Below are 26,258 nucleotides of genomic sequence, written 5' to 3' on the forward strand. Positions count from 1 at the left end.
TCAAATTTCCATTTAAGGAATAGTTGAAAGAACTTGGTTTGTGATTTGTTTTCAGTTTTTTTTTCTTTTCATTGACCTCTCCAAAAAAAATCAAATTTGGACAAATATTCAAATAATTTACTGTATGACGACAGTGACAACTTGTCGCTAAACAATGATCAACTCATCATTTCGGTAATAAACATTATAGTTTATCGTGGAAAGCAGGTACACTTTCTTACGAACTAAGATAAGTAAACTTAGACATGTCAATGTTTGCAAAAATATTACCGCACTGTTTGACCAAGAAAGTACACGAATGCAATTCCAGGAACCAAATGATGATGATCATTTCTGAAAATTTATATCTTAGTCAACAAGCCGGACATAAAAAAATTTGGTAAGAAAATTTTCTTTGACAGTACCGCTACAAGGAACTTTCTCTAATGTAAAATTTGATTAAATTGAAATTCTCAAGAATTCTGCACAATTCTACAAACGACAATTTTCGAAATTTGTTGGAAGAATATTATAGATTCGTTCAGTATTTCATTATGTAAAATCGAAGGGTGTCACCTATTTCCAAAAGTCTATTGCCTTCTATTGGTATAACGATACAAAGAAATAGAAACGAAATAGTTAATGCTAATTTCATAGTGAAATTTTGAGCTCCAATGATGTCGTCTAGAAATGTTCACAAAATTTTAAAGCCCAGAAAAAACCTTTTTTAGAGTGATTCTTTTGAAAAACAGCCTACTGAAATCGGGCTTGACCCCTAGAGTACAAAACCACCTTCAAAAAAAAATCCGCCCATTGTGTCGTCATCAGTGGGAGTCCAATGAAAGCCGAAAAGTGCAATTTTCTTACCTGTTTTTCTCCCACGGCTGACGAGGGACATAGTCGACCATGGGATCATTGGATAGCTGAGCTCATGTAGTTAGGGGCCAACATGGGTTGTGTGTGTTGTCGATGCCATCTACAGTGAGCAACATCACTTTGAAAAATGACGATTTCAGACTAAAATGGGTGAACTATGTAGAGTGTTGTAGCTCTTCTAAAACGTAATTCGACATAAATAAAACGTCTGCCCATACTGTACTGTGTGTCAGTCCCTTGTCAGCCGTGGGAGAAAAACAGGTAAGAAAATTGCACTTTTCGGCTTTCGTTGAACTCCCACTGACGACACAATGGCCGGAATTTTTTTTGAAGGTGGTTTTGTACTCTAGGGGTCACGCCCCGTCTAGGCATATAAAAATGATTTCTCTAAAAAATAGGCCCGATTTCAATAGGCTCTTTTTCAAAAGAATCCATCTTAATCCTGATACCGCAGCCAAATTACTGATTCATCTACAAAAAAATTCATCAAATAGGAGCAATGTACTATTGGAATATATTCTCGAATTCTCGAACCTTTTTGTCAAAAGAGATTTTCGAGGCTTTAAATGAATTTTCCGAACAAAATTTTGTGATCATTCATGCAACATAAACAAGCACTTGAAGCACCTGAACAAGTGCCTGAAGCAATTGATATTACTAACTATAGAACTATGAAATTACACTGAAAACTAAACACGGAAAATTCGTGGATTTCGATAAAGGCTGGGTAACTTATAATGTGGCTGTAGTTTTTATAATATAGCTGCAAGACTTATTAAAATATAGCTACTAAACGCATATTCTGTTAATGTTGGTTATTTACATTCAATATGAGTTACACAACTATATTATGGATTACAGAGCTACATTATGCACCGTGGACACATTTTATAGCTAGGATCTGCATATTGTGGCTGTGTACTCTATATCATAGCTGTTTAACGCATATTTGACGTATGAAAAATATAGCAGTGGGCTGCATATCATAAAATGTATGGGACCATGCATTCAAGTCATGATTCGTGCTGGTCGGACTCAATGTTAATATACAGACAAAAACTGTTCTAAAATATCTTGGCTGATTGTAATGAAGCTTGATGATCAGGTTATAGTAATACCTTTTCAATATTGTCAGATTCCGTAGAAACACAGACGAATGAGAATATCCGAAATTTCACTGCATTAGAAACGAATTAATTAATTAGCCAAATCATAAAAATCAAACTCGTCATTTCACAGAATATAAATGAATTCGTGATAACGCATATCAGGATTTTCCGTGAAAGTATTGATTTTTACACATCAAGTCTTTCTACTAACCCAAAATGTACACATTGCTTGCGTTAAACTATATTTTGCATTCCATTGTATCAATTGTGACAATTATGGGTAATTATTTGAAAACTTGGTCTTTCCCATTTTACCATTTTATTTGAGAATAAACATTTGGGAAGTTTTGCCGTATTTATTCATTTATTGATACAGCTCATTCACAGCATTAGCAGCATTAGCAGGTGCAGATCGTTAATCCTAATATTTATCGCACATATAAACATTAGAGATTGTGATTTTTTTTAAGTTCACTCTCCCTATATTTTGTATAGATCATCTTGAAGATGATCTATGTGCTACACACAGCGACGCGAAAGAGACCTAATTTAAATTTGTATTTTGTTATTCTATCAAAACTTTGATTAACAAAATAAAAATTTGAATTAGGTCTCTTTTTCGTTGCTACTGGTAGCCGGTAGCTGCAGTTACTGTTAATTTTCAACTGTTACGTCAAAAACGAAGTGAAAATTGCAATCTCCCTATCATGCATCACAAGAAGATGCAATTGTCAATAAACAACTAATATACAATTGAGAATCAAAGTAAGAGATAGAAGAAATTTGGGGATCACCGAGAGTTCATTTTTGATAATGAAAAGAAATGGCCATTTGGACAAGCAAAAAACAACACTCGAAAAAGACTTAAAGCTAAATCGATTTTTTCAATATCATGTTTCCCAAAACAGGGCATGCGTTGACATACAGTTAAAAATCGTAGATTGGAAGCTTTGAAAAATTACGGCATATATTTCAACGACGTTAAGCCTGACTTATATGGAAGAATTGTCCGAATTTGTAGAAGAGAATCCTAATATGAGACATCTCAAATGTCTCACTGTCATTTTTTTCAGAAAATGTCATTGTGAATTTGCAATGACACAATAAAATTCTCAGAAAAATTTGACAGTGAGACATTTGAGATGTCGTTCACTGTAAGCTCAACAATTTTATTATGGACATTGGCTGAATTGACAATAAAAAAATTGAAAATTAAAAGCAGAAATATGATGAAATCATGTATCACACGTCTGTATATACATCTCCAAGTTTTCAAAAATTGCAAATGATCAAAGTCTTACTTAATGATTAATCAACCAATTAACACGTTCGACAAAATGCAGTCATTAATTCAAAAAAAACTTCTCAGATCTGAACTGACAGGTTAACCGCTTATTAAAATAGAATTGAAAAGATATCATACGTCGATTTGATGAAACTAATCCTCGATTTCTTTTCATTGATAATATTAACGCAGAAATCTGTGGCTGTGAGAGGTAAGTATACTGACCGTAAATACCTGTATGTGTCTTTATATCTGTAAGTGTTATTTTCGTAGCATTTTTTTTCCGAGCTAAGCCATTAGACTGCAAAAAAAAGTGTGCGGATGATTGAATGATCTTAAGATCGTTTTTAATTAGATTCACTCTGACTGTGTCAATCGTGTCAACATCAATATCAATTTTTTGTGGATCTTCAATGCAACATTTTTTTGTACCTGCATTTCGTGCTACTTACAAAGATCGTGACGAAATTGTTTATTTTACATCCAACAAAAAATCGGGTTTTTCTCAGTCACTGTCATAATAACCATAATAAGCTAAATAACAAAAGTGCATACAGTGATGTCCAGTGAAGTTCACTGTGAAAAATTTGATAGTTCTACACATATTAATTTATATGTCAAAATTCACTGGTTAAACTTAACGAAGAATTACTGAAGAATTACTGTACGAGCTCTAATACTTCTGAGATACGTATATATATCATTTGCATGACCTTGTAAATGTCAGACAAGAAAACTAAAGTAGGGTTTCGATGACGAGTACCGTATAATGAAAATGAATAGTAATGAAAATATATATATTTATTGCATTGGCGTGTATATATCGACATTAAACACTGTTTCTCACAACAATATTTCTCTCAATTATTCCATTGATATGACGTCATTATTATTTATCTAGGTAAATATATCCTACATTAATATGTCGATAAGTTGATCGTTTGCGCCAATACAATAAAACATTATAAGGTACCAGTGCATATACCACGAACGAATACTCTTCTGTATATTACACGTACACTCGTTACACTCGTGTTTGTGTAATATACAGAAGAGTATTAATTCTCGGTATATTCACCGGTACCTTAATGTACTATAACATATCAACACCACACGAAACTAAGAAGCTCTTTTGTAATTTGTAAAAAAAGCTTTTCAACCGGGCTTTAATATTGTTTTTCCAAAAATTTTCATCGCATAAAAGACTTTATGTCGAAAAATGGCAACAAATAATTTGCAAGGAAGCGTTTAATTACAAATAATTTTCATAAAACACTTTATTTTTAAATTACGATAGAAAATCAGATTCACAAAGTTTTTATTCAAATTATTTGTTGTCATTTTTTGGCAAAACGTTTTTTATGCGATTTTAATTAGAATGAAAGAAAGTGTTTTATGCAAATTTTGATATTGCATTTTGGAAAGAACATAAAAAACGTTATGGCAAAAATTGGCCACAAATAATTTGCATAAAAAATATAAGTTTTTTTTTACAAATTAGGGCAGAAGTTAACAGAGTCTTTACTACATACGACAAATGTATAATGGGATTTATGATTTATTATGGGAAGTAATCAGACATCGCTGAGACTGATAATCAGGGTTCGAAAAATTTTGATTTGTTTTGAAAAAAAAAATTAATCATCAAAACGAGTTGAAGATTGAAAAACCTATTTGATGATCATTACATCAATTTGATATCATCAGATCATCAGATTTGATTTGACAAAAAAATCAATTTGATTTGATGATCAAGTGCAAAATTTTGATGATCAAGTTTGATTTGATGTCCAGAATTTTGATTTGATTTTGATTTTTGAACCCTGCTGATAATTCAAAATGGAAAGTTTAACGACTAACGCAGCGTTAAATAACATTCACCCATTCACGATATTCCCACGTTAGAATTAATTTTCCGACCATCAGTTTATGTATTCGTTTACTCCAAATTCAAATTCTGTCACGTAGTTACAGAGTGAATATGGTTGTACTTGATAATTTACTTCGTTTTATCATTAACGAAGTATTCGTCGGTGCATATTGGTTGAAAATTTTTTTTTTCAGCGTCTCAAAATGTGTATTTGAACAAAAATTTATTTATGTAACAAATTTTTTTGGTTCGTTTGTTCAACAGATATCAGTCAGATGGTTTAGACTGGGTCAAAATTTTGTTTGTCTTCATCAAGCAGCACACAATGGCTATATTTCAATTAATATAATTAGGTCAGAGCGTTTCCGTCGTTTCTCACATTGTATTACATTACGCTACATTTGTTCGTAGCAGTAACATTTTAAGTAATGTCGTGCAAAATTTTTTTGTGCCTTTATGTGAATTTTGCATATATTTTTATATTCAAGCACAATAGTTATTTATACAACCGAGTGATAAATGCTTTTTTAGGCACTAGATGTGAAGATTGTGTGCCTAAAAAAGCATTTATCATCGAGTTGTATACACTGTATTTCGCAATAAAGGCAACGGAAAGTCCTATTTTTCGTCACTTGTTGCGAAAATACAGATAGTGTTGGCTTTCAAAATTCCGCTCGTGTAAAGTTCTCATTTCAACGAATGTTTTGTTTTGTCTTAATTGTGTCAGCGTGGTCCAGTCTAATCGAAGCTTACTGCAGAAACGATTTATCCCACGACACGACGTTATACTTAAAAGTAACTTGCTACTGTTAAGACTGTAATCGATTTTCTGTTGAAAAATGATTGTGTTCAACATTTTCATTACAGTTACTCTAATCTTTCTTTTAAATTATTGCTGGAAAAGGCGAAATTGGTATCGTGCATCCTGGAATCTACCCGGCGTCTGGCCATTGCCCATAATTGGTGGAGCGTACATATTTCGGAACACAACAGGTACTCGAATTAGAAAATGGTGTTAGAATTTCAAGCTATACATTATACTGGTTTAGATGTCATGGCAAGAATTTCGGATTATTTGAAGTCATATAAAGCTACAACGCCAGTGGGCTTTTGGCTAGGTTCACAGTTCGTTATCCTCATTAAGGATCCACAAGATGCTGAAATCGTTATCAATCACCCCAGTTCTATGCATAAGGGCGCTCTTTATCAAGTTGCTATTGATACGATGGGTGCTCCAGGACTGCTTACTGCTTCTGGTATTTATTATTTCATTGCAATTTTTCTGTGAAACGTAAGCAGTGAATTTTGCTTTAATTGTTGACTTATAATTATTGTGTATGAAAGGGACAGTCTTTTGTAACAATTGGAATTCAGTGTTATCATACAGGCCACTATTTGGTTTGTCTTTTATTTCGTTATATTTCTTATTCGGATAACTTAAAAATATAACTAACAGATGGGCGCGAAATCACAGCACAATTACGGTATGTGGTAAGTTTTGATTAAGTCTTCGACCAAACCGGGCCAATAAAACGTGTAATTAGCACAATTTAAAGTAAGGAAAAGTGTTTTATTGGCCCGGTTTGGTCGAAGATTAAATCAAAACGTACCACACACAGGCCATGTCTGTGACGTACATTCTAAAAAAAAACTTCGAAAAACTCTCGACTTCGCCTCAGATCAACCGAATCCACACGAAAACTCTACTTTTCATCTTTTTATCCCTAGTTTTGTAAAAGGACATTTTTTCATCAGCCCAGCCCGGCAAGTAAAAGGTTGTGAGTTCGTGTCACACGCGTGTACATCAAAATTTTTATTTCAAATCCAATTCGATTGTAGTATTTCTTAAGCTGAAAATTAAAAAGAATTCGTCGCGGAATATAGTGTTTCTCTAGAAACTATTGTATTTTATTCTAAAAATAAAATTTTCTTGCCATTCGGTACCTCCATGCAGTTTCAGCTGTTTCAATAGTTGTTCAAAAACACATTTCGTAAACTGTTATAATCAACTGCAATAAAAATTACGTGGCTCTACACCCAGAAAAAGAAAATTCATACAATACTCCGGGTATGTGTAAAATTCTTCGGAAAGGTGGAATATATGTACTTCATTAATGTATATGATACGATACATGTACAATGTCTTCTATACGTGGAACACGTTGAAAACGTAGTTAAGTATTTCGATTGTCAGATTTGAATATTGATGTGTTACGTATTGTGGTTATACACGTGGAATATGAATAACTTACGAGTGGGACGGAAGCTAAACGCACATCAAGTATGTTAAACGTACATATATAGTGGATGCTGGTCTCAGACATTGAATTTGGATCACTTTCATTTTTTATTAAGTAATTTCATTTTGATAATAAGTGTCCATAACTATCTTGCCATCAAGTCGTAGCTAATTACGCGTGCTTTATGAACTTAAATTCAATTATGTTAAAAAACGACATATCCCGGGTAAAAAAAAAGTGGTTGTGAGACGTCTCTTCGAGACAGCTATTTTGTATGGAGGCGAGACGTCTCTTTTTTGACCTTTGAGACTGGATTAGTTCTCATAATTCATCCAAAATTCATCCGAATTCATCTGAAACTGTTGAGAAGTCTTGTTTTAAATGTCTTTCGGAGATGTTTGAGACTGGATGAGTAGTCTCTTTTCAAACTTTTACGAGACTTTATGAGAATGTCAGAGTGGTCTCATTTTGTATATTCTTCGAGAATGTTTGAGACTGAAAGAGAATACTTTTTGTTGGACTTCAAGAGACTGGTGAGAAGTCTCATTTCGACCTGATTATACATTGTGAGACTGAAGGAGTGGTCTCATTTCGGCTTTTCGAGACGCTGTGAGACTGAAGGAGTGGTCTCATTTCGGCTTTTCGAGACGGTGTGAGACTGTAGGAGTGGTCTCATTTCGTCTTTTCGAGACGCTGTGAGACTGAAGGAGTGGTCTCATTTCGTCTTTTCGAGACGCTGTGAGACTGAAGGAGTGGTCTCATTTCGGCTTTTCGAGACGCTGTGAGACTGAAGGAGTGGTCTCATTTTGACTTTTTGAGACGATGTGAGACTGAAGGAGTGGTCTCATTAAGGATTTGTTAGACGTTATGAGAATGGATGAGTGGTCTCATTATGGATTTGTTAGACGTTATGAGAATGGATGAGTGGTCTCATTTTGATAAGAAGAAATAGGATAAAAAAGACTGTTTGAGTTTTTCCGATACCCTGTGAGACTTCTCATTTTTGAGTTTTTCCGAGACCCTTTGAGACTTCTCATTTTTGAGTTTTTCCGAGACCCTTTGAGACTTCTCATTTTTGAGTAATTCCGAGACCCTTTGAGACTTCTAATCTTTGAGTTTTTCCGAGACCCTTTGAGACTTTTTATTCTTGAGTTTTTCCGAGACCCTTTGAGACTTCTCATTTTTGAGTTTTTCCGAGACCCTTTGAGACTTCTCATTTTTGAGTAATTCCGAGACCCTTTGAGACTTCTAATCTTTGAGTTTTTCCGAGACCCTTTGAGACTTTTTATTCTTGAGTTTTTCCGAGACCCTTTGAGACTTCTCATTTTTGAGTTTTTCCGAGACCCTTTGAGACTTCTCATTTTTGAGTAATTCCGAGACCCTTTGAGACTTCTAAACTTTGAGTTTTTCCGAGACCCTTTGAGACTTTTTATTTTTGAGTTTTTCCGAGACCCTTTGAGACTTCTCATTTTTGAGTTTTTCCGAGACCCTTTGAGACTTCTCATTTTTGAGTAATTCCGAGACCCTTTGAGACTTCTAATCTTTGAGTTTTTCCGAGACCCTTTGAGACTTTTTATTCTTGAGTTTTTCCGAGACCCTTTGAGACTTCTCATTTTTGAGTTTTTCCGAGACCCTTTGAGACTCCTCATATTTCATTGCTTTGGCCATGCTGTTAGAGACTATTTTCTTCTTTCGATATTATTTATCGGACGATTTGTTTATGTGAATATCTGTACTTCTATGTTGAGTTCATAGATGGCCACTGCCCTTTACTTTTCTTATAATTCGCTAGATCAAATTGACTGAAATTATGTAGAATCGTTAGTAATATTTTTTTTTTACCTTTTTGTAATGTTTTTTCCGGTCACCCATCCAAGTACTAACCGCGACGAATGATGCTTAACTTTCAATCTGGACGGCCATCGACGTTACTCATGTTGCTAAATCAGATATATGTATTTGTGGATCTAATTTTGAACCGTTGTTGCAATTTCCGAGACCAGATGAGTAGTCTCATTTCTAAAGTTTTTTCTACTTTTGAGACCCGTTGAATGGTCTCATTTGAAGAAAATATTTCCTTTGATTTGTGAGACCCGTTGAGTGGTCTCATTTGAAGAAAATATTTTCTTCGCTTTGTGAGACCCGTTGAGTGGTCTCATTTGAAGAAAATATTTTATTCCATTTTTGAGAACGGAAAAATGGTCTCATTTCGAAAAAAAAAAAATTTCTTCCAATTTTGAGAACGGAAAAGTGTTCTCATTTCGAGAAAATATTTTATTCCATTTTTGAGAACGGAAAAGTGGTCTCATTTCGAGAAAATATTTTCTTCCAATTTTGAGAACGGAAAAGTGGTCTCATTTCGAGAATATATTTTATTCCATTTTTGAGAACGGAAAAGTGGTCTCATTTCGAGAAAATATTTTCTTCCAATTTTGAGAACGGAAAAGTGGTCTCATTTCGAGAAAATATTTTATTCCATTTTGAGAACGGAAAAGTGGTCTCATTTCGAGAAAATATTTTACTCCAATTTTGAGAACGGAAAATATTTTCTTAAAATAAGAACACTTTTCTGTTCTCAAAATACGAATAAAATATTTTCTCGAAATGAGACCACTTTTCCGTTCTCAAAATTGGAAGAAAATATTTTCTCGAAATGAGACCACTTTTCCGTTCTCAAAATTCGAATAAAATATTTTCTCGAAATGAGACCACTTTTCCGTTCTCAAAATTCAAATAAAATATTTTCTCAAAATGAGAACACTTTTCTGTTCTCAAAATTCGAATAAAATGAGACCACTTTTCCGTTCTCAAAATTCGAATAAAATATTTTCTCGAAATGAGACCACTTTTCCGTTCTCAAAATTCGAATAAAATATTTTCTCGAAATGAGACCACTTTTCCGTTTCTCAAAATTCGAATAACATATTTTCTCGAAATGAGACCACTTTTCCGTTCTCAAAATTCGAATAAAATATTTTCTCGAAATGAGACCACTTTTCCGTTCTCAAAATTCGAATAAAATATTTTCTCGAAATGAGACCACTTTTCCGTTCTCAAAATTCGAATAAAATATTTTCTCGAAATGAGACCACTTTTCCGTTCTCAAAATTCAAATAAAATATTTTCTCAAAATGAGAACACTTTTCTGTTCTCAAAATTCGAATAAAATGAGACCACTTTTCCGTTCTCAAAATTGGAAGAAAATATTTTCTCGAAATGAGACCAATTTTCCGTTCTCAAAATTCGAATAAAATATTTTCTCGAAATGAGACCACTTTTCCGTTCTCAAAATTCGAATAAAATATTTTCTCGAAATGAGACCACTTTTCCGTTCTCAAAATTCGAATAAAATATTTTCTCAAAATGAGAACACTTTTCTGTTCTCAAAATTCGAATAAAATATTTTCTCGAAATGAGACCACTTTTCCGTTCTCAAAATTCGAATAAAATATTTTCTCGAAATGAGACCACTTTTCCGTTCTCAAAATTCGAATAAAATATTTTCTCGAAATGAGACCACTTTTCCGTTCTCAAAATTCGAATAAAATATTTTCTCGAAATGAGACCACTTTTCCGTTCTCAAAATTCGAATAAAATATTTTCTCGAAATGAGACCACTTTTCCGTTCTCAAAATTCAAATAAAATATTTTCTCAAAATGAGAACACTTTTCTGTTCTCAAAATTCGAATAAAATATTTTCTCGAAATGAGACCACTTTTCCGTTCTCAAAATTCGAATAAAATATTTTCTCGAAATGAGACCACTTTTCCGTTCTCAAAATTGGAAGAAAATATTTTCTCGAAATGAGACCACTTTTTCCGTTCTCAAAATTCGAATAAAATATTTTCTCGAAATGAGACCACTTTTCCGTTCTCAAAATTTGAATATTTTTTTTTTTAAATGAGACTACTCGTTCAGTCTCGGAAAGTATTAAATCCGAGACCACTCGGACAGTCTCATCGCGTCTAACTAATGAAAGTCTAAAAAGACTACTCATTCATCCTCAAACATTCTCGAGAAGTAGTCGAAACGAGACCACTCGGTCAGTCTCGGAAAGTGTAAGGAAAAATTATTCGAAAAGAGACCACTTGTCCAGTCTCGGAAAGTATTAAATCCGAGACCACTCGGACAGTCTCATCACGCCTAACAAATAAAAGTCAAAAAAGACTACTCATTCATCCTCAAACATTCTCGAAAAGTAGTCGAAACGAGACCACTCAGCTTCTCTCGTTCATTCTTGTTCATTTACATAAAATAAATTAAAATTGAGACTTCTCGTAAACTGAAAAAGTCAATGAGACCGAAATGAGACCCTTGAGACTACGTATTTTTAGGTCTCACTGAGACTGAAATTTTTACCCGGGATCACCATTGTTGTGCGCTACGTTATAACGTGTGCGTAACTTATACGCCACACACGCTTATGGCTTTCAAAGTACGCTTCAACAATTCGAAATGTCCACCAACACTACTGTACTGCTACATTAGAAAGATCGTTGGCTCATGATTGAGAGGTCCCCGGTTCAAATCCCAAAGAAGTCAATTTTTAATTTAAAGTATTTGTTACCAATGACCACTAAAATGTATAATATCTACTATAAACTGGTTAATATGGTGAAAATCGTACATTCAATAAAATTCATATTTTTAAATATCTGTCAAAGCGAAATACGTCTCTCACGCATTATATTCGAGCCCGCTGTATAACTACCTTACCACACTTTTTAACAGGTGGCACGAATGATGTACGCATAGCACCTAAGAAATTTCGCTCAGTGTTCAACCTTGAAAACTTATCGTACACATAATTAAAGAAAATATTTTCCAAATACGAAACTTGTGAGTTTTTATGAAGAACAATTAAAAAATCTAGGAAAATGTATTCAAGCTGTAAATTCTAAATTTTAAAACATAGGGAGTTAGAAATTCCACCTATGTACACATGCATGATCCTTTGACTGTCACTATACAATGTATATACTGTCAAAATGTGGGTTTGAATTGTGGAGGAGAGATAATTGAAAGAATGGCTGTATGGCTGTAGGTTGAAGTAATTGTAAGATTAATTAAATTTAGAAACTATCATTCACATCAGGAATATAATTAATCTAATCAAATTTTTGACACAATATCCTTCAGATATTTTCGCATACAACCTCAGCGTGTCATACCTGTTTATACAATATTACCACTACCACGCGCGGGTATTACTATACCACGTATATTACAGTTAGGTCAGCTAAAAAATAGTTGAAGCAAATTGCGTCACAAATTTAGTTGAGGTTAACTACACGCTTACACGAGACACGATTCTAAAAGTAATTTAAAAATTTTTTGGTTGAAACGCGACTTTTTTTTATTTATTTAGGCGATTATTGGAAATATCACAGAAAACTTCTCGATCCAACGATTCAAAATACCAAGATTCTGAACAGCTATTATCCCACCATAAACAGCACTTTAAGGATTTTGGTGGACATTTTGAACGAAAGGAATCCAAAGGAAACTTTTGATATTTTTCCACGTATCGATGCTTGCAGTTTCGACCTGTTTGCTAGTGAGTGTTTGTTATTGCTATCTCGTTTCTCTTTCAATTCGATTTTTACACATTCAGAAAGCACATTGGGAGTCGATTGCAACGTTCAGAGGGAGCATTGTTCATTTTTTGAATCACTCAATGAGTATTTACCATTTAGCTGACGGATCCGTCATTTCGAGAATAAATTTAATTTTTTTTAGAGGTTTATTCGTGTTACGTAAAAGAGTGTTCGAGCCGATCTATAACATAAAACCAATATTTAGATTATCCAAATTATATCCGATGGCGAAAAGAGCGACAGCAGATATGCGAGCCGTCGTTCAAGACATTATTCGAAAAAGAATGGTCGCGCTCGCTGGTAGCGATCAGAGCCATCGAGAGGAAGACGAATATGAAAAACGCTTAAGAATCTTTGTCGATGAAGCCATTCAGTTGACGACCGAACAGAAATGCTTTACAGAAGATGAGTTGATAACCGAATCGTTGACTATATTAATGACGGTGAGTTCTGATTTGATGAGGCGAGGAAGTATCGGAAAATGTCAAATAAAATAAGAGACTTAAACGAGTGGGATTGCGACCAGAGCGAAGAGGGGAACGTCATTCACACGAGTTGCATTTTTTATTCGCGAGATAAATACGTTATCTCTTCAGCATTTTTCAGAACTCATGTGATTTAACAATTGCGTTAACAGACGGCAAGATATCACCGTAATGTCTAATCATGTCTAACTTTTGAGTTATGTGTTATGAAATAACTTGTAATAGGAACATTAATTTAGAGAAAGGAGTTTTGAAGTTAAAACAAAATAATTTTGATAACTTCGTCAGTCAAGAACCCTGACCCACCTATAAAGTGGGAGCTATTACATTTGAGCGTTACTTTCCAAATAGCATTTCCCTATAAACTAACATAGCTTAAGACCTACTAATATGTCAATTAAAAGACACGCTTCCAGTGCACTTCTTACGTTGATTCATTTCAGGGATTCGAAACGTCAGCAGTTTCTATTACGAACACTGTTCTTATGCTCGCAATGCATCCACAATATCAGGAGAAGGTCTACGAGGAAATTCAAAAAATTTGCCCAAACATCGATGAAGATGTAACATCAGAACAGTTAAAGGAACTGTTATTTACAGAACAATGTATTAAGGAGTCGATGAGATTAATCCCAACGGTGCCGCTCACATCTCGTTTAGCTACGGATGATTTTTATATCGGTGAGGATATTTCTCTTAATTTTACAATCTGCAATGCATTTTAAATGACTTTCAGGTGAAACTTATGTGCCAGCTGGATGTGATGTCGTTCTTTCTGCATATGAGTTGCATCGAGATAAAAGTGTTTGGGGAAACGATGCCAATACATACAATCCCGACCGTTTCTTACCGGAAAGATTTGAAAAACAACATCCATACTCATACATACCATACAGTGCCGGTAAATTCATTCCCGTATTTTTCTCGTTCAGTTTTCTATTTTAATTTTCTTTTTCACTTGCAGGCCTCAGAAATTGCATAGGTTGAAATACGTTCTTTTTACTGATTCGAATCCCTAACTGACTTTATTTTCCAATCGTTTGTAGGCAAGAAGTACGCTCAAATCGTTATTCGTATGTTTATCGTATGGCTGGTGCGAAATTTTAAATTTACCACTGACCTGAAATTCGAGGAGTTATCACTTAAGTGGATGGTCGTGTTGAGAACGAACCAAGGCTATCCAGTCAGAATTGAAAAACGATTGGAAATATAAAATTGTTTGTTCCGCTCCGATGTAATATTACAAAAAAAAAAGTTCTAGTTTCTTTCCACGGAGTTGCATTACGTTTTCTGAGTTTCGAAATCTTCTCTACTAACTGCAACCTCGGAAAATGTGCTATTGCTCTATTGCTGAGCTTTATATTGTGCCTAATATCAAGCCTAATATTGTGTTAAAAACATTTGTATATTTGACAATAACTGATAGAAGATGCTTCGAAGTTACCGCCAGACAAACTGTGCTAGCTATCGTAATTTTAGTTTACACATCTGCTCTTCAAAGATTTGATTAGACAAAACCGTCTAAACACCTTCTGCTTGCAGAGAAGTTTGTTCATTTAAAACTTAAAATTCATGTGTTTTATTAAAACAATGAATGTGCCACGTCCTACTTGGAAAAACATTTCGTTTTCTTATTTTATTGTTATATAAGGTTCGGTAAATATTGAACAGTCTGGCTACCAGAATTTTTTTTCCGACGTCGCGTCGCAGCCTTGAATTACTTCATTTTATAATAAAAATATCCACGTACCAGTTTTAGTTTTATGTATCGTATGTTCATCAGATGTTAAATAGACCTAATTACACTGAGTCGAAATTTTCCCTTCGTTTTTCGTAATATATTTATAATTAAGGGGCATCCGTGAAACATGTCAAAACTTGAGGGAGAGGGAAGTTTTTTTTCGAAAAGACGACCAAAAACAACAGGGACTAATTTTTCGCTAATTTTTACAACAATTTACCTATGGTTCAGGCTTAAAGCTTTTAACACATAGAAATCGAAAAAACCAGTCTGCTTGGTCCAGTCTAATCGAAACTTAGTAAAGAAAATATTTTTCCTTTGACACGACATCATACTTCGAAGTAACTTGATACTGTTGAGACTGTCATCGATTTTTTGTGGAAAGATGATTGTGTTCAACATTTTCATTACTGTGGTTCTGATTTTTCTTCTAAATTATTGCTGGAAAAGGCGAAATTGGTATCGCGCTTCTTGGAATCTACCCGGTATCTTGTCATTGCCCATAATTGGTGGAGCATACATATTTTGGAACACAACAGGTACTCTGATAATTTGAAAACGGTGTTAGAATTTCAAGCTATACTGGTTTAGATGTCTTGGCGAGAACGTCGAAGTACCTGGAGAAAGTTAAGGTTCATTTTTAGCCCCGTACGAAGTACTGGGGGCTTATAAGATTAATATGCCGTTTGTAACACGTCGAATTGGAAGCAGACAGTAAGGGCAAAGCATTTGGTTATGTTCATAGATGACGAATCCGCAATAAAAAAAATGTCCGTCCGTCCGTCCGTCCGTCCGTCCGTGACCCCTCTAGCTTGAGCAAATCACAACCTTTTTTCAAAATTCTTTTTTTCCCCGATTGGTATCGACAAAAGTAAGGTCAAGTTCGAAAATGGGCATGGTATGGTCGGCCCTTCCAGAGCTAGGGCCCTATAGGTGTTTTTCAGTCTTTCGACGATATCTACCGAAATACGCACGCAATAGCTGCTTGTGATATATCAAATGAAAGGTATTGACGAGTAGAACATTGTTTTTGTGTAGGATGCAACGCGAGCTTGTTGGGAGGGCTCAAAGGTCGTTACTCGGCCCTAAGTGTTTTTTCCACATAAATCGAGTAAATCTCATCCGATTTTGCCAGATTTAGTTTTTTATGGAAGGTAATTGAATACCGAAAAGAACGTGGCGAAAAAAGTTTCAAATTTGGGCCCTTGGACTAAGGCCGCTACTCGGCCCTAAGTGTTTTTTGCACATAAATCGAGTAAATCTCATCCGATTTTGCTAGTTTTTGTTTCATTTGAGAGATAATTGAATACCCAATAGAAAGTTGGCAAAAAATTTTGGGTTTCTAAAATAATATCGTAAATTGTTGGTTTTATTTGAGAGGTACTTCGTACGGGCTTTCGTAATTGCGCTATGCGCAATTTTAAAAATGAACACTTTCAGTAAATTTGACAATGCCCAACTTGACTTGCATTTTGGTAACAGATGCATTAGAGGGTTGTAGACGTATTAGGGTTCCGGGCGTATTACGGCTACGGACGTATTATAGTTACGGACGAAATAGGATTACTGGTCGTACGGGGCTAAGTCGTAGCAAACGCTCCGACTGTTCTGATGCCTTGTTTTGATTGAAAACGGATTTATTTCGAAAAAAACTAATTGCCCAAAGTCAAAGAAAAGCGAATAGAAAATTTCTCTTTCTCATAGTTTTACTATTATGAAGGAAAAACTTTTAATCAAAAAATTAAAAATTTTAGAAGTAAAATATTTCGTTTAAATTTTTTAGGAAACTCAAAGTTTCAAAGTTTTTTTGCGTCGTCGGAGATTTCGTCTATGCTAGAAAACATATATCTACCGGTTTATTTTTCGTCCTTTCAACAGCTATAACTCAGAATAATTTGAGTAAATTTGTGCGATTAGAAATTTTCCTGGATACGAGTCCACAAGATGCTGAAATCGTTATCAATCACCCCAGTTCGATGCATAAGGGCGCTTTCTATGAAGTTGCTGCAGAAGGGATAGGTGCTCCAGAACTGCTTACTGCTCCCGGTATTTATTTGACATTTGATTTTTTAGTGTGAAACTTTTGATTGTCAAACACATAAGGTGATTTTTTGTAAATAACAATTCAACATACAAACAATATAATCAAGGGAATGCAAATAGTAATCGATTTTAATTGTCAACCTTCAGTCATTAATAGTTATTTATGACGTCGAGTTCGAAGTACTTTATTAGGCTCTAGATGCGGCCTCGTGTCATAATTACACATCTAGAGCCTAATAAAGTACTTCGCACCGAGATTCATACAACGTTTTATGCAATAGAGGGATCCAAAGTTCGCAGTTTTCTATCATTATGTTATCAAGTTGCATAAATAATTATTATTGCATATTATGATGCTGAGTGGCATAAATATAATTATTTTTCATTTTATTCTAGGAATAAAATATTGTTTCAATTCAATACCTGTATAAAGGTTCAGTTGTTCCAAGAGTTGTTTATACACAAGTTGCCAACATTTTCATGATGAATTGTGATAACATAGAGGAGAAAGTGCTAAAACCAGAGTGGTACATCGCTCAGAGCCTATTTCGGGCATTAAAAACGTGTGTCTTTCTTTAAAAAAATAATAATTCTCGTATCAGTCATTATTTCCATCTCTTTCCGCTTGAAAAGACTGTTTCACGTTTCTGTTTCCCTTTGTCAAAAGTCAGCCTTTAAAAACGTTGCTAAAACTGCAGTTAGTATTTGCATATCCAAATATCTGGGATATATTGTGCAATGGTGCATACTAATTCATGTACTGCGATTCCGTTTACTCCACAAACTTGAATGCAAAATCACAACATGTGCTGGAGGAGAGCTTTTGCTGCGTGTACATGATTTGTATTTGCATTTGGAAGACGAGACAACATCGATGAGCCTGTCAAGCGAATTGTGGGGTGCCGGTTTATCAAATTCCTCAGTTACCGCAGAACGATCTTCATGTTTAAGGTCCTCATCTACAAGGAACCGGAATATCTTTTCAACAAACTGCTGAGGTCGTCTAGATCAAAACTTCTGATTTTGCCACGGCACAATTCGAGTCATTCTTCGTTAATGATGCTGTTAGTTATAATATGCTGCCGCATTCCATCAAGACGTGTCGCGCTATCAACAGTTTCAAAAGATGCTGTTTCGACCATTTGGTCTCGTAACATGGAATTTCATAGCTACCACTGCATGCCAATCACGTTCTACAGTCTATCATTATTTTTCCGTACAGTCCGAGCTTTTAATTGTACATTTCCTTTTGTTATTTCAGGCAGTTGAGGCATTTCTTCTTTTCACTATTTGTTTTTCACTTCTTTATTCTTTTAGTATAATTTTCTGTATTATGGTTTTTCTCCCAAACATTTGTATAAGGAGGAATCCTTGTTGTTTGCATGTAATCAATTGAAATGTGGTCAATTTCAATGCGAATAATATATAATTTCCATTGTGTTAAAACTTCCTGAAATCTGATAACACTGACTTTAATTTGTTGGGATTTTTTTCTGTAAATTTGGTGAAATCTTGGACAATTTTAGCAAACTCAGTAAATCAATTTTGCAAATTCTTGCCAAATTCTTTTACCTGAAGAATACATTAAGCGTGACAAGAAAAGATTCTGAAACTAATTCACCTCCTTTAAGTCCCCGACAATTTTTGTGATGACAATTTTTGTGATGACAATTTTTGTGATGACAATTTTTGTGATGTCACAAATAATTTGTGACAACACAAAATATTTGTGATAACACAAATTATTTGTGACGTCACAAAAATTGTCATCACAAAATATTTGTGATACTCAATATTTGTGACAACACAAATGTTGAGCATCACAAATATTTTGTGATGCTCAATTTTTGTGACAACACAAATTATTTGTGACAACACAAAAATTTTGTGATAAAAATTTTTTTTATTAGAAAACGGGAAAATATGGGTTATTCGTAAATAACTGAGGGTGTGGGGGTCAGAAGGATTAGAACGTTTGAATGTCGCAAGAAAAACAGGTAAGCCGAGCACACATTTAAAAGTTAGACGACTCGATCTATCTGACTTCTATCTCAAGATTCCGAGATAACAATGACAACACCTACGAAATCCGATGTTATCCAAATTATAACTCTTTATTTTCATACAACGAGAACGAAGAAAACTTAGACATCGCACAAGAAAAGTGTTTGGATACTGAATTCATCCTTCTATGAATCGTTCAAGGAAGTTGTTTGGTTCGATCCCACTAAATCAATCCTTCTATAAAACTTACAAAAAAATGAAGAAGGATTGCGTTGCCTAAAAAATAGACACTTTATCAAGTGTTGCTCAAGGGTATAGAAGCTATTCTATGCAAATCTTTACCCTCATAATGTGGTGGGAGATTTAGATTATTTTTAGGCACTTGTTTTGAATAATCTGAAGCTCTTGGTCGTGGATCTGGGCGCAGCCGCACCATACTGGGCAAGCGCTAAGCAGGACTGAATTATTGCACTGAAAATTCTGATCTTTTTTAGAAGTATTTAACCTCGATCTTTTGTTTAAAAACGGGTAAAGCACTCCCAGGAACTTAAGTCCTTTCGTTTAAATAATCTTGAAAGTAATAGTTTTATCTAGAATAACACTTCAGTACTTCAAGGAATCTTTCCACGGAATTTCTGAGTTGGGAATAGTAACTCCTCCAGAAGGAAGCCGTCTTTGAGCAGTCTTTTTAGTTCAGTGAAGAAGGTTGCATTCGTTTTTGCATCTTATTGGTCTTGTCTATGTCCGTAGTTAAGAGCTTAGAATCCGTCTATTAGCACAAGTAGGCTATTCAATCTGTTTTATCTTCATTTTCAAAGTTCTCTTCTTTTTCATTTTTATATACATTATGTAGAAGAATTCAAGAATCTGAAAGAACCAGGTTAAGACAACTCTGAGTTGATCACGAAGGCGGTGACACACAAATTGAGTTCAGTGGTTACGAAGTTTATATGAAAAAGGCAACGTAACAAAAACAAAATTCCGAATTTTCCTAAAAAGCATTTTCTTCAAGTTGATTTCACACACAATCTGTACTGAGTGCGTTTATCGATTTCGGTGTCACCCGCCTTCGTGGATGTCTTAACCTGTTCTTTCAGAACCTAGGAAGAATTAATTTAGTGGTATCGAACCAAACACGTTCTTTGTACTAATCGATTTAGAGCATTTACAAAGGAGCTGAAAGTTGGAATTGGGTGCGAGCTCGATTTAGAACATTTTCAAAGGAACTGCAATGTTAACAAATAAATCGACAATTTACAAATGATATTCAAATTTTTAATTATTTAAAACCATTCTACGCTTTACAGCCGCTTTCCGTTTCACGCGCCCATTTAAAACTTTTACTCTCTTTAAAAATTCGTACAAGGATGAATTCAATAGTATCGAACCAAACACCTTCCTTGTACAATTCGTAGAAGGATGAATTCAATAGGATCGAACCAAACACCTTTGTGCGATTCGTAGAAGTATGAATTCAGTAGGATCGAACCAAACACCTTCCTTGTACAATTCGTAGAAGGGTGAATTCAGTAGGATCGATCCAAACACCTTCCTTGTCTAATGCGTAGAAGGATGATTTCAGTAAAATCGAACAAAACACCTTCTTTGTACGATTCGTACGAGGATGACTTCAATAGGATCGAACCAAACACTTTCCTTGTTCGATTCGTAGAAGGATGAATTCAGTAGGATCGAACCAAACACCCTCCTTGTACAATTCGTGTCGTAGAAGGATGAATTCAGTAGGATCAAACCAAACATCTTCCTTGTACAATTCGTAGAAGGATGAATTCAATAGGATGGAACCAAACAGCTTTCTTGTACAATTCGTAGAAGGATGAATTCAGTAGGATCGAACCAAACACCCTCCTTTTACAATTCGTGTCGTAGAAGGATGAATTCAGTAGGATCGAACCAAACACCTTCCTTGTGCGATTCGTAGAAGGATGAATTCAGTAGGATCGAACCAAACACCTTCCTTGTACAATTCGTAGAAGGGTGAATTCAGTAGGATCGAACCAAACACCTTCCTTGTGCGATTCGTAGAAGGATGAATTCAGTAGGATCGAACCAAACACCTTCCTTGTACATTTCGTAGAAGGGTGAATTCAGTAGGATCGATCCAAACACCTTCCTTGTCTAATGCGTAGAAGGATGATTTCAGTAAAATCGAACCAAACACCTTCTTTGTACGATTCGTACGAGGATGACTTCAATAGGATCGAATCAAACACTTTCCTTGTGCGATTCGTAGAAGGATGAATTCAGTAAGATCGAACCAAACACCTTCCTTGTACAATTCGTAGAAGGATGAATTCAGTAGGATCGAACCAAACACCTTCCTTGTACAATTCGTAGAAGGATGAATTTAGTTGGATCGAGCCAAACACCTTCCTTGTACAATTCGTAGAAGGATGAATTCAGTAGGATCGAACCAAACACCTTCTTTGTACGATTCGTAGTAGGATGAATTTAGTTGGATCGAACAGAACAACTTCCTTGTACGATTCGTATGAGGATGAATTCAGTAGGATCGAACCAAACACCTTATTTGTACGATTCGTGGGAGGATGAGTTCAGTGGTATCGAACCAAACCCCTTGTTTGTGCGATTCGTACAAAGATGAATTCAATAGGATCGAACCAAACACCTTCCTTGTGCGATTCATAGAAGGATGAATTCAGTAGGATCGAACCAAACACCTTCCTTGTACAATTCGTAGAAGGATGAATTTAGTTGGATCGAGCCAAACACCTTCCTTGTACAATTCGTAGAAGGATGAATTCAGTAGGATCGAACCAAACACCTTCTTTGTACGATTCGTAGTAGGATGAATTTAGTTGGATCGAACAGAACAACTTCCTTGTACGATTCGTATGAGGATGAATTCAGTAGGATCGAACCAAACACCTTCTTTGTACAATTCGTAGAAGGATGAATTCAGTTTGATTGAACCAAACAACTTCGTTCTACGATTCATAGAAGGATTAATTCAGTAGCCAAACACTTTTCTTGTGCGACGTCTAAGTTTTCTTCGTTCTCATTGTAAGAAAATCAAGAGTATAATTTGGATAACATCGGATTTCGTAGGTGTTGTCATTGTTATCTCAGAATCTTGAGATAGAAGTCAGATAGATCGAGTCGTCTAACTTATAAATGTGTGCTCGACTTACCTGTTTTTCTAGTGACATTCAAACGTTCTAATCCTTTTGACCCCCACACCCTCAGTTATTTACAAATAACCCATATTTTCCCGTTTTCTAAAAAAAAAAATTTATCACAAAATTTTTGTGTTGTCACAAATAATTTGTGTTGTCACAAAAATTGAGCATCACAAAATATTTGTGATGCTCAACATTTGTGTTGTCACAAATTATTTGTGACAACACAAATATTTTGTTATGACAATTTTTGTGATGTCACAAATAATTTGTGTTGTCACAAATATTTTGTGTTGTCACAAATTATTTGTGACATCACAAAAATTGTCATCACAAAAATTGTCGGGGACTTAAAGGAGGTACTAATTCCAACATTTTTGGTTGAAACTCGACTTTTTTTTATTTATTTAGGCGATTATTGGAAATATCACAGAAAACTTCTGGATGCTACGATTCAAAATACCAAGATTCTGAACAGCTATTATCAAGCAACGTTCAGAGGGAGCATTGTTCATTTTTTGAATCACTCAACGAGTATGCTTGAGTTAATGGAGTGGAAAATAAATTTAATTTTGTATATTTCAGAACTCTTTTCATTGTACGTAAAAGAGTGTTCGAGCCGATCTATAATATAAAACCAATATTCAGATATGCGAGCCGTCGTTCAAGACATTATTTGAAAAAGAATGGCCGTGCTCGCTAGTAGCAATCAGAGCCATCGAGAGGAATATGACGACGAATATGATAAACGATTAAGAATCTTTGTCGATGAAGCCATTCAGTTGACGACCGAACAGAAATGCTTTACAGAAGATGAGTTGATTACCGAAGCGTTGACTATATTAATGACGGTGAGTTATGATTTTATGAGGCGATTACTATTGAAAAATTCTTTAGCCCCATGAAAAAGGGATCGCATGAATTGCCTAGTGCGGCAGCAGTGACGCTTCTTCATAGAGACCAATTGGACCATGGTCCAGGGCGCTGGTAAAATGGGGCGCTGGAATATGCGAACAAAAATTTCATACTTTGCATGAAAATTCATGGGATGTTGCCTCAAAGGAAAAAAAAGTCCGCTGCGCGGCCTTCCTATCATAACACTGACATCTTTCGAATACAGTATGAGGAAATTACGCAGACCGCTCAAGTCTTTATCGTCATCCCGTCAGTGTAGAAATTGATAGTTTACTTTATTGATTTAGATCATATCTCTAAACGAGGAATTGAAGGAAATACTAGAAGTTGAAAAGTTACAAGGAATTGACTGGAAATACGAGAAATTTGACGTAAATGAAAGGAAATACGGATAACTATGACAAACGAAAGAACTAAGCGAATGAAAAAAAAACTTGATCTTCTCACTCGCTGCAGGTTTCCGGTCCTAGCTGTTCGGTTTGTAAAATACAGTTCACTCACTGATTGATCCTTTCATTTACTTTCAATTTCTCGTATTACCAGTCAATTCTTGTAACTCCTTCAATTTCTAGTATTTACTTCAATTCTTATTATTTACCGGATACTTCGGCAGCTACGACACTGCAGTAATTTCGACGGTTTTTGTTCGTTTTCTTTAAATTTGGAGGAAATCTTAGAAAATTATCGGAATAAAGAAAAGGAAAGAAAAATTTTAGAAAATTGTTTCTAAAAAGTAGACAATGAATTGGATAGTAACAGAAAATATCGTGGAATTCTTAGAAATTATTAGGAATTATAGGAAATAATAGGAATCAAAGTGCAAATCCGCCAAAACGGAATGTACTTTTCTCCTCGTCTCTGGTTCAATTTACAGTCGGAGAAACATAGATTTCGGGATTTTAAGAGGCATCATCGTTTTCATCGTTTTTCTGTATTCTCTCATTTCGCATGTAATTTCAAATGGCAATTGAGAGAATTACAGAAACGATGGTATCTCTAAAAATCCCGAAATCTATATTTCGACTGTAACGGATTTTTTTTATTTTCGAGCTTAACCGCAGAATAATGTGAATGGATTAAGGGACTGGCAGTTTTTGAACCTTAATTGGAATCCTGCTTTTTTCATGTATCTCAAAAAAATGTCCTACATGTCCTGCTGCAGGACACGAAACATACATTTGGACACTGGATTTCCATTTACTTTTGATTGTACCTTTCCACCAGAATCCTTTCTCAAAAATGTAGACCAATGACGACCGCAATAACGACCACGAGTTTGTTAGCTTTCAACAGAGAATAGATTTGGCTGTAGCAGTTTGAACAGCTCTGAGGAAACTGAGCAGTTTATGGAAATTTCGTTAAATTTTTTTGCTCACTTTTCTTGGAGTTGGTCATTGACCAGTGGTTAAACGAATACAACGAAAACTAAGTTTTATTTAAAGCTTACACATTCGTAACACATATTGCGGTCGTACATTTTTTTAAATCAGATTCTGATGAAAAGATATTAACAAAAATGAAGTACGTGACACACAAATGGCTGTAATTTTAGCTAAGCATTGATGTCTCCTAAAGAAAGAAAAATTTTCTCGGGGTATTTGTTCAATCCTGGAAGACTGAATCAGATATGATCAAGGGTAGTGTTTGGTAAAGGCTTGCTTGAAGTCGAAGACGCATGTCTCAATTTTTTTACTCTAATCTCACAAATAAATTTTGACCTATAAATATATTTACAAAATAAAAACAATCAAAAACGAGGCGCTAGATTGTAGTGGTCCAGGGCGCGCAGTATGCTAGAAGCGCCTCTGTGCGGCAGTAGAAGAGATTTTTTAAGGGAAGCCGATTGTGGTTGTCCAGAGATGCCATCAGCGAGAAAAAAGATGTCCGTCTGTACGTTAATTACGTATTTACAATACCGATCGACAAAAAAAAAAGTTTATAGAAATCGGATGACCGACTCGTGAGTTAGAGCCATTCGTGAACCAGATACAGTGCGCCAAGCAGTTTTTGCTTGTAGGTCGGTCAAACTTGAACGGATTTAGACGGACTTTGCTTTTTGCGGGTCGGCGAAAGCTTATGTTCTTCTTTACTGATTTCAAAGTAATTCCGTGCTATTTTTGCTTATTTTAGCGATTCGAAATGGCAGCAGACTATGAACGTTGTTCTAATGCTCGAAATGCATCCACAGTACCAGGAGATGATCTACGAGGAAATTCAAAAAATTTGCCCAAACATCGATGAAGGTGTAACAACAGAACATTTGAAAGAACTGTTTTTCACAGAACAATGTATTAAGGAGTCAATGAGATTGATCCCAACGGTGCCGCTCACATCTCGTTTAGCTACGGAAGATTTTTATGTCGGTAAGGATAGTTCCCTTGATTTTAACATCTGAATTTAAAATGTTTTTCAGGTTAAACGTATGTGCCAGCCGGATGTGAAGTCGTCGTATCTTTATATGAGTTGCATCGGAATAAAAAGGTTTGGGGAAACGATGCCAATACATACAATCCTGACCATTTCTTACTGGAAAGATTTGAAAAACAACATCCGTACTCATACATACCATACAGTACCGGTAAATTCATTCGAGTATATTTCTCGTTCAGTTTCCTATTTTAATTTTCCTTTTCACTTGCAGGCCTCAGGAATTGCATAGGTTGAAATACGTTCTTTTTACTGATTCGCATCCCCAGTTGCAGGCAAGAAGTACGCTCAAATTGTTGTTCGTATGTTTATCGTATGGCTGGTGCGCAATTTTAAATTTACCACCGACCTGAAATTCGAGGAGTTATCACTTAAGTGGATGGTCGTGTTGAAAACGAACCAAGGTTATCTATCCTGTTATCCACTCAGAATTGAAAAACAATTGGCAAAATTAAATTATTTGTTCCAGGCCAATATATGTGAATTGGATATCAATATTCAAATAAAATTTCTCGTTTGTTTACA

General features: G+C 35.1%; 1 protein-coding gene and 1 long non-coding RNA gene across 3 annotated transcripts; one reads left to right on the plus strand and one right to left on the minus strand.

Annotated features, from left to right (window-relative positions):
• Positions 1–201: 201 nt before the first annotated feature.
• LOC119068604 lies at positions 202–24,278 on the minus strand. Its single transcript, XR_005086188.1, has 6 exons — positions 24,151–24,278; positions 20,294–20,297; positions 10,282–10,288; positions 6,753–6,759; positions 2,187–2,192; positions 202–212 (listed from the first exon to the last, which is right to left on the minus strand). It is a non-coding gene; the product is annotated as an uncharacterized LOC119068604 (long non-coding RNA).
• LOC119068575 (probable cytochrome P450 313a4) lies at positions 5,923–26,258 on the plus strand. 2 transcript variants are annotated; one of them, XR_005086182.1, is made up of 10 exons: positions 5,923–6,112; positions 6,169–6,375; positions 12,729–12,917; positions 12,975–13,041; positions 13,100–13,400; positions 13,886–14,123; positions 14,179–14,343; positions 14,407–14,424; positions 14,489–15,722; positions 15,775–15,883. XR_005086182.1 is itself a non-coding variant. In XM_037172221.1 (10 exons), exons 1-9 carry the CDS (start codon positions 5,959–5,961, stop codon positions 14,653–14,655), a joined length of 1,506 nt encoding a protein of 501 aa, XP_037028116.1. In that variant the 5' UTR covers positions 5,923–5,958; the 3' UTR covers positions 14,656–14,679; positions 26,210–26,258. The 2 variants fall into 2 exon arrangements, 1 of the variants encoding a protein (XP_037028116.1); XM_037172221.1 differs by lacking the exon at positions 15,775–15,883 and adding an exon at positions 26,210–26,258 and having other exon boundaries at positions 14,489–14,679.

The sequence above is a fragment of the Bradysia coprophila genome (genome assembly GCF_014529535.1).
Source record: "Bradysia coprophila strain Holo2 chromosome X unlocalized genomic scaffold, BU_Bcop_v1 contig_20, whole genome shotgun sequence".
Lineage (NCBI taxonomy): Eukaryota > Metazoa > Arthropoda > Insecta > Diptera > Sciaridae > Bradysia > Bradysia coprophila.

What these genes read in the sequence shown, in the direction of transcription:
- LOC119068575 (XM_037172221.1), top strand. Translation starts at nt 5,959, where the DNA reads ATGATTGTGTTCAACATTTTCATTACAGTTACTCTAATCTTTCTTTTA. An exon ending in AGGACTGCTTACTGCTTCTG is followed by an intron (nt 6,376 to 12,728) that starts GTATTTATTATT and finishes TTATTTATTTAG; the next exon opens with GCGATTATTGGAAATATCAC. An exon ending in CAGTTTCGACCTGTTTGCTA is followed by an intron (nt 12,918 to 12,974) that starts GTGAGTGTTTGT and finishes TTACACATTCAG; the next exon opens with AAAGCACATTGGGAGTCGAT.